General features: G+C 45.4%; 1 protein-coding gene across 5 annotated transcripts in view; it reads left to right on the forward strand.

Moving 5' to 3' along the window:
- The window catches only part of PTPRF (protein tyrosine phosphatase receptor type F), a 381,001-nt gene that overhangs the window by 279,513 nt on the left and 84,922 nt on the right, over nt 1-16,566 (forward strand). For all 5 annotated transcript variants that reach the window (XM_085298209.1, XM_085298207.1, XM_085298211.1 and 2 more), the window contains one exon: nt 9,776-9,886. In XM_085298209.1, the coding sequence (XP_085154335.1) occupies nt 9,776-9,886 (111 nt within the window). The remainder of the gene's footprint in view (nt 1-9,775; nt 9,887-16,566) is intronic.

Genomic DNA, 16,566 nt, shown 5'->3' on the forward strand with positions numbered 1-16,566 from the left:
CTAAACACATTGAGCTCACAAAATGAACCTATATAGACTGTTGCAACAGGAGAACTGAATCTCATTCCCAGAGAAGCCCTCCTTATAAGATACTCTTCATTAAGGCATGTAAAATTATCTCCAGTGCCTTATAAAGAGGGCAAGGCCTGCTTTCTCCAGCTAACATCCAAATTAGGCAGGAATGGCAGAAGTCTGGCTAGTGTGCTGCTGTTACATTACCAGAAACTACTTGGTCTGGAAATATTTTCTTTCTGAAAGTTAATTCTGCATGACACCAATTCATTTGCCAGAGGGAACCCGATGCAAGGTTTATGCGAATGTGGAGAATGGCTCAAAACTGATTTGTTATGCTCTCCCCTTAGTTTAACTTCTTTAAGTGAGCAGATTTTGTCCCACTGGTCATTCTAACCTCAAAGCAAAAATGCACCTAGTGCCCGCAACCATGCGCTTTCCACCCCTCCCGCCCCGCACACGCACGGTCACACGGCCCCCAGGCCACACGCACCTTCCTCCTCCTCCTCCTCCTGTAAGGAATGAAAGGGCCCTGCACCATCTCCCCAGCGTGTCCTCCATCTCAACTGCTTGCAACAGCAAAGGGGGTGAATGCAAGTGGGTGAGGGCAGCCAGCAACGCCACCTCTGCAGCTTAGTCCAGCCCCCGTTCGCACGGGTGGTGGCGTTCGTGGCCGCTGCAGGGCTGGGTGCTGCCCTCCGGGAAGCGATGAGCTTTACTAACACCTGAGAGTGTCACTCTGACTTTTATTGCACATCAGTTTCTTTTTATTTATTCCTGTCGCGCTGATACAAATTCTAGCTTAAAAAAAAAAACCTTTCTGCTTTTTAGTTATGATTTTCTTCCTTTCCTCTTTGTACTAATGCTTCTCTCTAATCTTATTTGCATTCAAATTACCTCACCAGGTGGTACACCGATCAGAGGTAAGAATGCTGAAATGTRCCTCCAGTTGTCACGTCACTCCATCTCCTGTCTGCCTTGTCCCTTCTCTGATGTTTCTCATCTCCAGCTTTTACTCTCAGCCCTAACTCTGCCAACGCTCTTACTCATTTGCACTCTCCCGCCAGTGTGTTTATTTTGGTTGATTTTTAGCGTGACTTCTTGTAGACTCATCCATTGCGATTTTGCACTGTTGAAAGGGGGTTATTCAACGGAAAGTTTGCAAACTGGAAAATGGTCCCCGGCCTGCGCCATGGAAGGGTTGGTTTCTCCTGCAGCTCCTGCAAGTGTCTGAGCTTCCTGCACAGTCGTGGCCCTGGGGGCTCTGTGTCCGGGGAGGGTTAGATGGATTGCTTTGGTGTAAGCTTAAGGAGGTAACATTTTCACAAGAGAACAGCCAACCTCTTCTCTCCTGCTGCTGACAGACAAGAAACTCTAATCAGAAGGAGATGAATTCCTGAAAACTTGAGTAAATCTGGCTCTGGGATAAGCAGCACCTCTGAGTGCTTCGTGTTTGCCTTTCAAGTGTGGAAACCCTCTAATGTGGCGGCCTCTAGACCCAAGGACCCCCCTTCCCTGTGCTGGACAAGCTGGTGTTGCTTTGTAGCATAAAGATTTGTTTTGAGTAAATGAATCAGAAACGCATCTGGCTGCTTTAAGCCTTCATTAATTAAACCCACCTACAGTTTGACAGCCCAGTGTGCGCAGTCTGAGGCTGGTTTCTCACAGCCTGTGTGCACCGGTAATGACTTTCCAAATGGAGTGTGGTTTTCCTGGCCTAAACACTCAAAGTTGTCCCTTTAGATTAACTTTAGTATGTTAATCAGTGTTACTTGGTGAGGCCCTTCTGAGTTCTCTTGTGATTTTGGTTACCCCTGTTGACTGACCCCTGGATTTCTTSATAGAAAATGACTACCACCTACAAATCGACACAGTCTCATTCGTCCAGTTTTCCCCCCTCTCCCCTTCCCTCCCCCTTTTCACTGAATCGCTGCTGGAAGTTAATAATCTGACTCTTTGGAACTGGTTCTGTTGCTGGGGGTTAATGTTTTCAGCGCCCGCTAAGTGATTTTAGAGCAAATGTGAATTGCTGTTTGATGTGTATTTGCATTAAGTTGCCTCTGTAGCAAATCTGGGTCAGGGAGAAAGACTGCAAACCTTATTTTGATATGAATGGGCTTACATATCTGTCATTCCTCCCCTTGGAACRCGCAGAGATTGACAGCTGTGATGTTACAAGCTCCTTAAACTATTTCTTCATCTTCTATTTCTATTGCAAATCCTAAAATGAAATGACAGCTTGAATGCTAACTAGCCGAGCGCTCGGAGCTCCCAGCGCTGCGCTCGRCGCGCCCGCTGCCTTGCCGGAGCTGCCCGGCGCGGCCCCGCGCGCTCCCTCCCTCCTTCCGTGGCTGATGACATTAGTGACTCAGCACCAGAACCGCGTGGATGCTCCATACGTCCTGCTTGGGAACCGAACGCATCTCTGTGGAAAGAACCATCCATCTCATAAAACATAAGTTCCCCGCACCCCCACCTCCACCCTCACCCCCGTTTCAGTCCTGATGAGGTATTTTAAGAATGTTCTTGACATTATTTAAAATATATGTGTCCTGTTTGAATGTCAGCGATGACATTTTTGTGAGAGCAAACAGAAGCCATGTGCTGCTCTCTGGCTTCTCCTAGAGGATTTCTGTCAGCCTAATGCCKTTTATTTAAAATGGAGGTCATTGCATTTCTAAAGATAACGACAGATTAGATGAAAGTACTTGTATAATGGTGAGGTTATGTCCATGTGGAAGTGACTGTTCTGCCATGTTCTATACCCAGCTGCACTCTTGTTCCTCAGGAAGGTAAGTTGGATGCTTTGGAAACGTTCTTCGTTTKTCTGAAAGGAAGGGTGAACTAATGACTCTTAATGGTCCTCTTTGGTAATAATGTTTGGGGAGAGGGGTGGTTTTGTTCTGATTTAATTGCCACTGTGAGTGTGTTGATAGGAGACGGATGTATGGGAATGTTGGAAAGTTCAGCTCTCAGCTAAGGACTTTGTGCGGGCCCAGTGGAAAACCTGCTTGCAGGAAATTGTGTGATTAGCAAGAGGATAATCTAAGCAAAATTCTGCTGTGCAACCCTTACCAAACAGGATGAGATTTATCTAACCACCTCTTTTGATCTTACCCCACATGTTTGGTCTAAGAAACCTCTGACTTCTCTGAAATAGGAGAAGATCATATCTATAATTCAGGATCTCAGGGYTTAACTTAACTCTTTACCCTGCAGGGGCTGCCCTGGATAATAATTTAGGGTAACAACTTAATCTTGAAGTCTCTATTTGTTCATCAGAAAGACGTGGAGCTGGCGAGTACCCACCACATTAGGCAACAGCCAGGTGCTTGGGGTGACCAGCAGATCATATCAGCAGCTCCATGTTGGAGCAAGTTACTCTCCATTCTTATTTTCAAAGCAGCAAATCAGATGKTCGTTTCCATTTTGTTGGAATTGAACTAGCTCAACCTTTAGTGAAATCTGGCTGCTTTTGCCTGCCCCAAGCTGTAAGAGAGTGGAGCACAGCTGTGTTTCAGGTGGGTGCTGGATCGGACAGGCATTATATCAGATGCACATGAGGAGGTAAAGCARTATCATCATCTCAGGCATTATCACTCTCCAGTCAGATTTATTTGTTACTTTTCTGTCACCACAGGAAATACCTGAGGTTGCTATACATAAGAGTATTTCTTCCCTGCAGACGTCAGCATAGCAGAGGTCTRTCTGAATTAACGTTAGATCAGCTCACTTGGGTGTCAGAAGCTGTCTGTCTGAGAAGACAGGTAAACACCCACACCGGCTTGCGTATAGCTGCAGCTAAACCCTTTCCAGTACCAAGCAAACTGGTTTAAGTATAGCTCCAGTACTTTTACACTATCCTGCAAGCTGGAGCAAAAAACAGTCCAAAGAGATTAGAGAGATCTAAAAGAATGTCTTTGCTGTCTTTTTTCTGAGTGTGTGTTTGTACCTTTGATTGCACTTTGTATATGGTAGGATTTTTTCTATTTCTTGAGCTTTTTCTGTCACMAAAAAAAAGAGAAAAGAAAAGAAAACAGTGTGGAAACAAGATGTGCTGCAGGAGCAGACAGTGTGGAGGGGAAGGCTGGGTGGGATAGTGTCTAGAAATGTTTGTAATGCCATGGTTTTTTACCGTCTGGATCAGATCGACTCATGTCCCTTTAGAAGCACATGCAGAGGCATTACTGTATGTTTGACAGTGCTATAGCTTGCTTCTGACACAGATTCCCCTGAGATTTCCAGTACCTGCTGGTGAGAGATCAGAGCATCCTGAAACTGCTGTCTCGCAGGAGACCAGGATCCCCCGAGTGCGTCATCTCCTCTCCTCCCTCTCTGCCCGAGTCCAGCTCGGTTGCYGAAGTCCGGTGCTATGAGCAGCTGTCTCTGGTGCACACGAGAGTGATTTCTCAGCCGTGCTGCCATCCAGAACAGGCCCCTTGTATGCCRGTCGCCAGGCTCGCAGGCGTAATGAGCATAATGAGCACTAACAATGAAAATATATTTGTAGTTATCTTGTTTGCATAATTGGCACTGCTGATGGCCAGGGGAGGCTAGGTGCATTCCTTTGTAACAGCTGGGAGGTGTCGCTATTGTGAATTGCAAAAACCTAGTGAATATGGGAAATGCTATTTTTATTATTAGCGACTYTTAAGTGGTTTTGGTGTCTTTACATTTGTAACAGGTCCCATAACAGGAGCTGGTTATTTTGGGCAACAGCCAAAGTATCAAATTCCAACTGTCCTTTTCTCTGGGCTTTCACATTGTCCCTTTCACCACTGTGGTCGTACTTCAGATTGGGTCCTTGTCTGGTGTTGCCTTGGCTCTGGCCCCTGCTCCACAGATCCTGGATTTTGTTAGAAGGATTCTTCTTTTTCTGGGAATGAACTTTCAGCAAAAGAGGGATTGGGATCCACATCTGAGCATTAGCTGAAGGGCTGACTAAGAATACTGCTTCAGGAGAAGTCAGGTGGTGTTTCTGTGGATGTTGATGTGGTAGTCAGGAGAGAGGTTGAGGGAGCTTGGGGTAGCAGAATGGGGAAAATATRCCTATTTTCAGCTGCCTGAAAGAAAGGGCTCTGGTCACGAAGCTGGGTTCATTCACATTTGCGTTGTAAATCCTTTCRTTAGATCAGTGTTGTGACAGCAGCCTGAATCCTCTGACTCTTRGATACTTACTTACAGGAGCACTTACTTCCAGGTATAATTTGGCTGAGGCTTTGAATAGCTGTGCTAGGGAAACAGAGCTGCTCCCGCCATGGGGGCAGAGCTGCAAGCTGAGTAGATGTGGAAGAGGATCCATAGGAGCTGTCCAGTTTGGCTCCCATGTCAAGCTTTATGGGTGCTCATGCTCTCTTGTCCTGATGAGCTATAGAGTAGGATTTTGGAGAGATCATTTTGTAACTCAGAGCTTTTTGTGTTTGATTTGTCACCTAAAGCAGTGAGTGACGAGCCCTCTGGGGCACAGCAGAACCAAGCCCTCCCCACGGGCCTGCCAGGGAGGGCCCTTAGCAGGATCTGCCTTCCCCGTGCTCTGTACAGTGTATTCCTAAATGCTTCGTTTAAACACTGTCACTGCAACTAACTCTTTTGCCTAGGCGCAAGTATTTTTGAATAGATAAGTATCTTGGAGRTATCTTAACTGGGCTGTTGTCAGTGCCCAAATTTAAAGAGCAAAAGAAAAACTAGGAGGGGAGGAAAGGGGCTGGCACAGAGAGACCAGCACAGAGTACCTACAAGGGATGCTTGTCAATCAGCAGGACGCACTTCTGCCCTCAGCTTCCRAAAGCTCTGCCTTGTCACTCCTCTCCCTGGTACTGGAGGACAGCCAGGGTTTTTCTCAGGAGCTTACAGCTCTCTGATATGCTAAAACATGTTACCAGGAACAGGTCTGATCTGTGAGTGAGATCAACGTGTCATCACAGCATGGCAAGGCACGACTGCCCACTCTTCTGCCGAAGCCCTGCTGCGGTTCAGGCTGCTCTGGCGGCAGCGGTGGTCGGATGATGCTCGGCAGGAGGAGGTTTCACTTTGAAGCGTGTGTGCAGCTGCAGAGCCCAAACAGGCAGTCCCATACAAGCTGTTCACCGTTTCTCCCAATACGTGTATGCACATCCTTGTAGTAAATGGTCTTCGCTCACCTGCTAGAGCTGTGTGTTACCCAGTTGCACATCAGGACTCAGCCATGCAAATGAGAAGGTGCTTGGCACAGAAGCGCTTGAGGAGTCCAGATAAGTCTACTGTAATACCCTGTGTGAAGAAGACCTTACTCAGCAACTTCCACAACATAAATCCCAATGTACTATATGAAAGTAAATCAGCCGTCTTACCTCTGGTTTGCAGAGGCACAGTGGATTGTAAGACGAGCCATTGGCAGAGCTAGGAATAGAAATCAGGCTCTGCTGTTCTCAAAGCAAAGAGTTCACTGTGCTTTTGAGAGGCTTCAGATACAGCTTTTATGAACTTCAAAGATGGGAGCTGTTCAGGACTTTGTTCTGCCCTTTGTGTGGGTCCTAATATCCCATCCATCCTAGACTTGAATTCTCCAAGAGGTGAAACTATTTCCCTTCTCTGGGATGGCCAAGCTCCTAGAGCTTGGAGTGCTTCACAGTCTAAGAGTTTTTTCCAAGGCTCAAATGCTGCTTGCTTTTTTTTTCTTTTTTTTTTTCTTTTTTTTTCTTTCTTTCCTTTTTTTTCCTTTTTTGTCTCCAGATTTCTGATTCCACCTATGTCTGAGCTTCTTACTTGGTTGATAAATACCAGTATCCCTCAGATACTCTGTATCTTCTTTTACCCATCGCCTGGTTGTAGACAATCTTTTAAGAAAACAACCTCTACAGTCCGTCCAGCTGCTATCAGCTTGGCAGTTTCTGCTTTCTGCTAGCTCTTAGCTATACTGAGGGCTCTTTATGAATTATTTTCTCTTTGTGGTTCAGTTGAAGGCTTTGCTTTGACCTCCTTCTGCTTTCCAGGTTCTCTCTTGCTCCTGATGTGCTACAGTTTGAGCAGTCATGCCAGCCCAAGTAAAACTAGAATCACTTGCCCAATGTTTCTGAGCAGTTTGTAGAGAGTTGCTGACATAAGTTTAATGTTTGTRGTAGGATTTCCGTGACCAGTTTGTGTCCACTCTGGCTGCAGAACTGACAGTCAATGATAACGTATAATCTGCAACTCTGCTCTACCTTCATTTTTTTAATCATCTTTTGTTATTCCCTTCCCTCTCCAGCACTGGTATTGGGGAAAAGAAAGAAAGAGTAGTTTGACTAACTGACATTTATGAGGCCTGGTGATCCCAGGATGGCATATGTAAAAGGGAATGAACACCAGTGCCATATATTAAATGGTTACAGGGAGTACAGCGAAAGGTATGTCTTCACTGCAGAGCTGTCTAGGGATCTTACCTGGGAGTTACCTGCTAACGCTTTCCTAGGCAGACACCGCTGTCTGCCACTGAAGCTGACCCTGTTTCACAGGGGGAAGAAGGGGAGGAAAAATCATAGAGCAGGTGCTTATACACAAGCCCGCAAAGTCCCAGCGACGCGCGCCCGAGGCAGTGCTGCGCTGCAGAGGGCACTGCCGCTCGGGTGTGCTCTGCAGGTAGCTGATGTGATGTTAACTCTGCAGCGAATGGGTGCCCATGGAGTAGTGAGTGGAAATAAAGAAGGGGGTAATACATGGTGAGTTCCAGGAAAATCTTCCTGAGAGAGAGCATAACCAGGCTGGGGCATAAATTCCTGGAGGAAGTGGTGAAAGACCTGTTACTTGGAACATTTAAAATGGAATTGAACAGAACACGGGTACATTTACAGCAGGGAACAATTCTGCCCTGGCCCCTGGAGAGGCACAAGATAACCTAGTAGGTCTTTTCCATTCCTAGATTCTCTGATTCTCTGTAGCTTGTCAGTGCTGGGAAGCTTCCTCCTGCTCTGCTGCCTGTCATGCTGCTGTCGGCTTGAAGCTGTTTTTCAGGGACAGCACGCAGAAATTCAACATTCTCCCTGAATTAAGCAGCAGAGCTCTGCAGGCTTTGGGTGTCCAGAGAGAACCATGGCTAGGGAAAGCTGGCGGCTCCTTTTGTTAGTAGGTGGAGAAACTTCTGCAAACAAGCTTTCTCTGTCTAACTGAAGCCTCATTTGCAGCGCTAATGCAAGAATAGGGAGGCTCTGTACATCACTTTTATTAAATGGCAGAACCCGGTGAAGTTCATTTTTCCCCATGACATATAGCCTTATGCTACAGTCTCAATTTATCCTTCTAAATAATGTAGGTGGCAGTGGTTGATTCACATTAGTTTTCCTTCTGTTCTGATGATATGAAAAACTGAGTTTGACCTCCACAACTTGAACCAGCAAGAAAGGAGGAGGGAATTTCAGCAGCTATYCTCAGGGCCGCAGTCCGTGGTTGTTTTGAACCGTGGCAGGCAGAAATGAGTTCAGATCCGTACAAGCAAAGGGGTTAATGTTTTCTTTTAGTTCACTATATGGTTTGTGAGCACAGTTCCCTTCTTACAAGTAGTCCTAACCAGCAGAATCTGAGCACTCGGAGGTGCTTCAGAAGTTATTCCTGTGTTGCCTGGGGGAAGCAGGCTGAGCAGCCACCACTTCAGTGTCTGGCCAATGACTGTTTGCTCCTGCAGTGCCAGGTTGCTGTCATGTGCATCCTACTTCTTTCTTTTTCTTCACCTCCATCTTTTAGTCTCCATATGGGGCCCAGTTAGTGAGGTTTAGATGTGACCAGTTTTACAGTCTTCTGTGCCGGGTGAGAAGCAGTTGGATGAAAGATGAGCCTTCCAGGCCAGCTGGCACTGGACACRGTTGGGACAGGCAAGCAGATGACAGAAAGCTACGTTAGATTAGCTCACTTGCCCATCATAGGCACTTCTTGCGTAAAATTCTCCCTTGTACGCCCTGGTGTTTATTGCAGTTATTTAGGTGTGTCCCTGGTGCGTCTGGCACTTTGGGTATGGGGTCAGGTCGTGTCCTGAGGAACCTGAAGCTGGTGCTAAGCAAATGTTCCTGATGCCGAGGCTGGAGGAGCAGTCGCTGCCATGAGCAAGGGAGGGTGGCTTTCACAGGAGCTCCATGCGGCAAAATGTGTGTATTGCATTTGTGTACTTCCTCCATGTCTCAGACTGAATTTCTGACCATTTACATCACTTGTAGTCAAATCTGAAAGAACAAGGAAATCACTGACATGGAGAAAGCTGGCAAAAGGCAAAGTGTTTTCTGAAAAGAGAACGTCCGTTGGAAGAAGGGATGGTGAGATGGGAGAGGTGGAACTCTGCCTTTCTCTCTGCAGGAAGGTTGCAATTTGTTCAGTGTTTGCTGGGCTTTGTGTGTGTCAGATAAGAAACAAACAGCTGCAGTTAGTGGGGTTTGTACTCTGCTATTTTGATTAAAGGCTTATTAAAGTTCCTTTTATTAGGCAGGAGTCCCATACAAAGCTGTAATTAATATGTGTGTATGTGTATATTTTTACCCTTTATTGAAGCAATGAAAGAAAGTGGTTGGGGTGGTTGGAAATGCATCAGTAACTGGTTCTCTGTGCATTAAAAAAATAATAATAATGAACTTCACAAGCTTCTACCAGCAGAATGGCTGTGGCTTGTGGCTGCGTGCTGGTACCCTGTGGGTCTAACAGCACAATATATTTATCCGGGGAGGTACTTTAAAAGTGTGGGGCATGGCCTTCGTCTTCTGAGGCTGTCCGTTCAGTCACCAGATACACCATAACCTGAATCATCTGTGTCATCTTGTTTGCACAGGAGCTCTGCAAATAGAGAACAGCGAGGAGTCGGACCAAGGCAAATACGAATGTGTTGCAACCAACAGTGCAGGAACCCGCTACTCMGCCCCAGCTAACCTTTACGTTCGAGGTAAGAGCAGCTTCTGCCAAAGGGGGTCCCTCTGCCTGCCCAAGGAGCTGCATGGCTTTTCAGTGGAAGAGTGCATTCCCTGTCTTAGCACCCTCATCACACTTTGTGGATTGTATGGTGCAGCCTTTTTGCTCAAAACCCAACAGATTAAGTTTAAGGGCATCTTTGATTCACGATGGGTTTGACTCGGGTTTGCTGGAAATCCGTATTTGCTGTTTGTATGGTATTACAGAAAATGCTGAAATAAGGGCAGAATTGGAGTTCTTTTCTTCATTGAACTCCTTAACTTTGTGTCACAATTATTTTAATTGGGAGCAAGGGATGCTTAATCCTCTTAGTCTAAACTAAGTTTTGGTGGAAAGGTATAAAACAGGTCACACTCTGATGAGCCAAAGGTGCTCGACTATGGGTGAGCAGATATTTAGACATTGCTTTGGAATGCGTGTCCTTAAAAACTGAAGAATGGAAATTTGAAGTTGTCCTAATCCATCTTACATGCATCACTGATTGAGCCTCTGGGTATTAATGGCTCACACTGGGCACCTGCTGGAAATTAGTTGCAGTTCATGTAAAATGACTTACTAATAGCAGTTGTGTGGCCAATTTAAAAATATTTTCAACATACCAGAATAACTAAGTTTTATACCAGGACAATCTCTTGCCAGTTTTCTTTTTCTATATTAAAGGTGTTTGGATTAGCTTGGAGAAACACAAGGGCTAAATCCTCTATACACTTTCTATTAATTTCAGCAAACAAAAAGCATGCTTCCTCCCGTGAAACTCTGTATAGCCAGAGGCACTGGTCAGGAACCTCTGGGAAATGTAGTTTTGGATTTTCCCGAGAAGAGAAAAGCAGGTTCTTATGCTGGTGCTACCTGTTGTTTGTTTAGGAAGTTAGAAGCAGATTTAATTTCCACATAGTAGATCAACTGTCTAATAGTAAAATCTCATCTTCATTTCTTCTTTCCTCTTCTTTGAAAAAAGAAAATACAATCTTAAAAGCTGTGTATGCATTGGTTAGTACAGAARGAGAACGTGAGAATAATTAAGTCTTCACATGCTGTGTTTGCTTCTAGGGGTGGCTTCTAGCATTGTCGTCTTGGCTTATTCTGGGGGAGTGCTTTTTTATTTTGCAGCCTAATTTGGATTATGAAAGTCTTCAGAAGGCTGAAGTATCCAATTAAGCATATTCAGAAGATGAAGCTATGTCTGTGCAGTGGAATCACTCATTTCACTCTCACAATGTAATTATGGATGATTTTAAACTCCCTGTATTCTTGCAAGTTCATTTTTCAGGCAAGCTGTACTGAAATACATCCCAGATTATCACTTTGCACTGCAAGGAAAAGGGTCTTAGTTACCAGGTTGGCTGTTGTTGTGCAGGTTTCTGTGGCTACCCAACCATTTTGCTGCAGTATTTGGGATGGTTTTGCTTCCTGTGACATGCTCAGACTTTCATTGCTCCTGTTTTCTGTGGAGACGTGTCTTAAAACTTCCTGGTTTCTCTCCAATTTGTGCTCTTGATTTAGCAAATGAATCCTGTAAGACTGATAAGTGTGCTGAATTTTACCCTTGGTTTGCTGCTGAACAAGATTCCCCTGCTCGATTTGTGCTGGGCATGGGCCTTGGATGGTCTGCACATGTGAGTGGATCCTGATGTTCAAGGAAGAAAACATGTTCTTAGACATATGCCTTGCTGTTAACCATCACTTTCTCTATGCATAAATTTTTGGAACAAGCCTTTTTATTGCACATAATCTTTACAATGTCAGTCTCCAGCCTGCCTGAGCCTGATAAAGCCCTGCTGTATATAAAAGACAGAATACTCCGTAAATTATTAGCAGATGAAATCACTGTACATGTTATGTCCTAGATGGTGTTTATGCTTGCAGTTTCTGATATCTAATGTTCTACACACAAAGCATGGTATCATTACTACATTACTTAATGACATCCAAAAGTGAGGCAAACCAAGAACAGTATTTTATTTCTTTAACAAGAAAAATATGAAAACATCTTAATTTCTCAGGTCTGAGGTGCAGATTAAAAGAATGCCTGGCTTTTCTCCTTGTGATTGTCCTACAGTGTTGTCATTAACAGGTTCAGTGACTTCCAACAGGGTCTTTAGAAAGTGCCTGCATCTTTGTGAGAGAAGACATTAATTAATGCTAAATTACAGTGAAGTTAAGTGTTTCAGCTGCACCACCACTGCATGGTAGTTTCATGCTGATTGACCTTCTTACGGTGAATACCCAGGCAGTTAGCCACTTACGGGCAAGTATAGTTGAGTACTGCTTGTCCTGTAGCTGTATGAGCAGCAAAATTGATATCCACCCTATGTAATTCTCAGAACTACTTGTGCCCTCTCTCATTTATAGCCTGTTATTTTTTTAATAGTTCGACTGTTTGTTTGCTTCTTGACTCTTGGGGTTTACATTTTTGATCATGTCCCCCCACCTTTCACAGCCTCCCAGGTAATCCTTTGTGGGTGTGCAGTATTAAAAAGCACGTTAGCATTTTCAGCCTATTTCTCGTGCTAACAAAGGAAGATACTGGGTGCTGAGGAGTATCCAGGCACTGCTCAGGGCTTCCCATATCAATGAAAGAGGAGGAGGAGGAAGGAGCAGGCTACACCAGTGTCTTGTCTCTGCAAATCCTTCTGAGCCAGCACAGATGGACTTCATTAAAATTAAAACATTTCTACACCAGGGATTTGTAAAGGAAAATGGATGCATTTTCCTTGAAGCTATTGTTTTCATCTTACTAACTGTGCTGAAAAGCAACCCTCGTAAGCATTCTGCTTCTGAACTGACAGGTCTATCTGTCTGTCGCCACAGGGCTGGGCTGGGATGGGGAACCACACTGGGAGCAGACTCCCACTATTGCTGTTCAGGCCACAGGGTGCAGCAGGTTATAGGCAACTTGGGCACTGCCAGGGGAGCACAAGCAACGTGAAAGGCAAGGGCAGGGAGTGTGCCCGGCAAGTGCGGCTGGCTGAGGTTTAACGGGGACTTTGGAAGGGGTGAAGTGGCACATCCTTGTCCTGCCAGTGCAGGTGTGCTTGATGGTGCTGCTTCAGATGTTGCCTCCCACCACAGAAGAGCACTCATCCAGTTGTGGTCCACGGTTGCATGTATCACAGTACCTCAAAACCGTGATTAGATTTGGGACTCAGTGGTGCTGCAATGGAAGGGGAAGGGAATAGAAACATACGGAAGAAGTGATTTCTCTAATGCAGAGAGCTTACTGTCTAATTTAGCAGCAAAAATCCAAGACGTTGATTCAAGACATATAAGAAATGGATTGAAGAGTAGAAGAGGGATTGGACCTAACGTGAAAAAAAGATTATGTCATTTCCCTGTGCTCCTTGGGAGTGAGGCATAATGGTACTGATTCACCTAAGCCTTTGGGTTTGTATGAATATATTTCAGTCTTGCTTTGCCTACAGCTGAGGGACAGCTCAGGATTTTCAGCCAGGAGGCTTGCATAGCCATGCCTGCAGAGGTGGTGCCTTTGTAGAGCCCCCCTCAAAGCGGCGTACTTGACTGCTTCCTTGCCTGAGAGGTCTGTTCTGCCCTTCCCCTCTGGTACAGATGGCATTATTTTTTCATACATAAGTGAAGCAAATGAACAGAAAGGCTTACAAAAACACTCTGGAGTTCAGTAGGTCTGGTCCCCAACACCGCTGCTTACAACAGTGAACAGTATAGATGCTATTAGGATAGTACTTACTGTGTACTTCCTGGAAAGTGAGAAATTTACTGTCCAGTTTTCCTTTCTTATGCGCTGCTTTTTAAACTTTTAAGGCATAGATGGAAGAAGTTTTTGGCATGTCCTGGTGAGGCAAGTTCAGTAAGTTCCCTGTCCTGAAATGTGGCACATACTGTGCAGAATTGGCTGCACAGCTGCTTTTAAAGAAAGACCATTTTAAACTGAAATATCTCCTCTACCCCCAAATTCCAAGCTAGTAAATCAGACTACAGTAAATATAAATGGTATTACTGGAAAAATCTGTACTTTCTTGATCTGCCTTTTGAAGGGCCAGGCTCATATTTGATTTGGCAAGAGGAAAACTTGCTTAGAGTCTGAAGTTTTGTTTGCCAAGTTTCAGAAAGGAGCAATCACCCAAAATTAAATTGGGATTGTAGCTCTGTCCCTAACAGCAATTCCCTGGCCTCCRCACTTGAGGACTTTGATGGTAGCCCAGGCTCAGACACAGTAGGAACTCACCAAGATAGTTATTTGCAGCTATACAATGCCTGTTGCAGTGGGGACCTTGGGTAAATAATAATAATCCTGAATGACTGACATGGGCCTGGAGCAACAAGACTTGAAGCCTTTAGAAAGGACATTTTGTGCTTATGTAATATTAAAACAGCTAAAATAGCAACAGCAGTCAAAGCTGGAGGGTACTGCCAGCAGAGGACAGTGGTCAAACAAGCAGCGATTAAAACTGTGGTTGCCTGAAAAGCAGCTAGATAGGGATCCCCTTTCTTTGCAGCCGAAAGCAGCACACTCAGTTAAACGTGCCTCTCGCCAGAACTGGCTGGGGGAYGTCACTTGAGCAGAGAGGGGGCTGCCGGTGCTCGAGGACCAGCAGCAGTCGCAGCCAAGCGGAGACGGCGAAGCCCTGCAGGGGAGATGCCTGGATGACATGCATCATGGACAGGCTGGTGAATGAATGACCTGGGCTTCTGCCTCGGACAGACTCGTCTGCCCTGGGCAGTCAACAGAAGCAAAACCAGTCTGAGATAGCAACCGTAGAGTAACTGTCTGTGGGCAGCTGGCACCTGGCTGAGGAGGGAGAGAGGGTCACAGGCCGTGACTTCCACGTACACACTCAGCACATTCCTCATCTCAAGATGATGCTGTAGTGTATTCCCTAGAGCAATGACCCTTTGATGAAGAAAGTACGCTCCCTTTTACAGGATTTCAGTATTTTTATCAGCATTTCCTCTGCCCCCCGGTGCTGCCCCGTGCTGAAGCTACTGCTGTAACCAAAGTTAAAGCAGCAGTAGTTTGGGCAGATACCTCTTGGCTATTTTTCAGCCGGCTCRGTGTGAACGCAGCTGGCAGCACAGCTGGAGTGGCGATCAGTGACCACTGCCCATGCAGGTTCGCAGTGCTCAGCTTGCACAGTGAGTCACGCTGCCACCAGTCAGCACCCAGTACTGGGGCTGGCAGACTCCATAAAGAGCCAGAGAGAGGCTTCTGACATGTTTTCTCTTCCCCATCTATTGCTATGGATGTTTTTGTCATGTTTTCTCCTGGAGTAAAAAATGTTCACCATCAGTGTTTCTATGAGCATGATAATTATAATGATCGCTGCTTAATAAATAGTATTTTTTGCCCTTCTCCTAGTGCTTTTCACCTGAAGATTTTGATGTGCTTTACACAACTGAATTCAATAAGCTTAACAATTTTATTCCTTGCACAGTTTTTTGACAGTTGAAACTGCGGTGCAAGACTCAATCTGATTATTTGTTAAGTGACCTTTATGGAAAATAGAAGCAGACTGGCTGATGGCTTGCGTGTGTGATAACGCAACACGGAAATGGACTTGGAAACCGATTCCCCCTCTATCCCACATGACCTGTATGGACGTCTGTAGAACAATTAAGCATGCACATCCATGCTGACTAATGCCCATTCCCTCCCCTCTCGTGTYCACTTGCATAAAGGGTTCGGCAATCCGTCTCTGGTGCACTGAGATTTTCCGTTGTTAATTGAATTTGTACAGGTATGTGTGTGCACTATGAATGGGAAAGGATGTTTGGGTGCCTTAGCATCCTGTCTATCTCTCTAGGAGGGAATATACTCATCGCTGTGGCATGAGAACATTGTTCATTGCACATAATGGGAGGTTGTCTTATTCTCATGTAATCTGGCGTAAAAAAGACAATCTGTCCTTTTGTTGCTCTGTATCTCTAAAAGCTGCAAAAAGTAAAATTCGATTATATGGAGTCCTTGAGACACAAGATGTGCTTTTGGAAATAAGCAGGAACAGGTTCATCACCCTCTGGATTTTTGTTAACCTCTGTGTCTTTTGGATTACAAAGTCTTTGGGTTTGCCTTTATGTTAGTGTTTTGCATTGCACCAGAGTGTTTTCAGCACAGGACAGATGCTGGTAGTTCCCAGCAGAATTGCAGAGCCAATTTGGATAATGAACTTTCTCGTTGCTTTTAGGAAAGTATTAAACTGCCTACTCTGAAAAGCCTTAGGAATCTGTATCTTTGTTTGAGCTAGTGTCCTAAACTCTGACCTGCGATTCATATCCCAGCCACAGCCCCCCGCCCTGATGCAAGGCACTTATGCCCAAGAAAACACAAAAGCAGAGCCTCCCATAAGCCCAAACTGCAGCAAGCTGCTGTGGTTAGAGTATTGCTGCTGCTGCGTAAGATGAGCATGTCTGTGGCAGGGTTAAAGCCAAATTCGATCAGCATGGGAACTTCTGTCTGCAGAGTGCTGGAGCCATCTGACAATCAGGGCTGGCAGGCGCATCTCCAGTACAGCCCTGCTCCTTGCAGCTTTGCTGTCTCCACGTGGATCTCCAAAGGAAGCCTTTTTTTACCRTGTGGGCTTGGCTATCCCCTGCTGGCATTTCTGCTGTGACTTTCCTTGCTTTGTCAGACACCGAGACTGGTGTAGTCAGCCGTCCGGCAGCCCAGGTTCCCGGCAA

Source organism: Rhea americana, unplaced genomic scaffold (genome assembly GCF_003343005.1).
Source record: "Rhea americana isolate MKP2758 unplaced genomic scaffold, rheAme1 scaffold_136, whole genome shotgun sequence".
NCBI classification, from domain to species: domain Eukaryota; kingdom Metazoa; phylum Chordata; class Aves; order Rheiformes; family Rheidae; genus Rhea; species Rhea americana.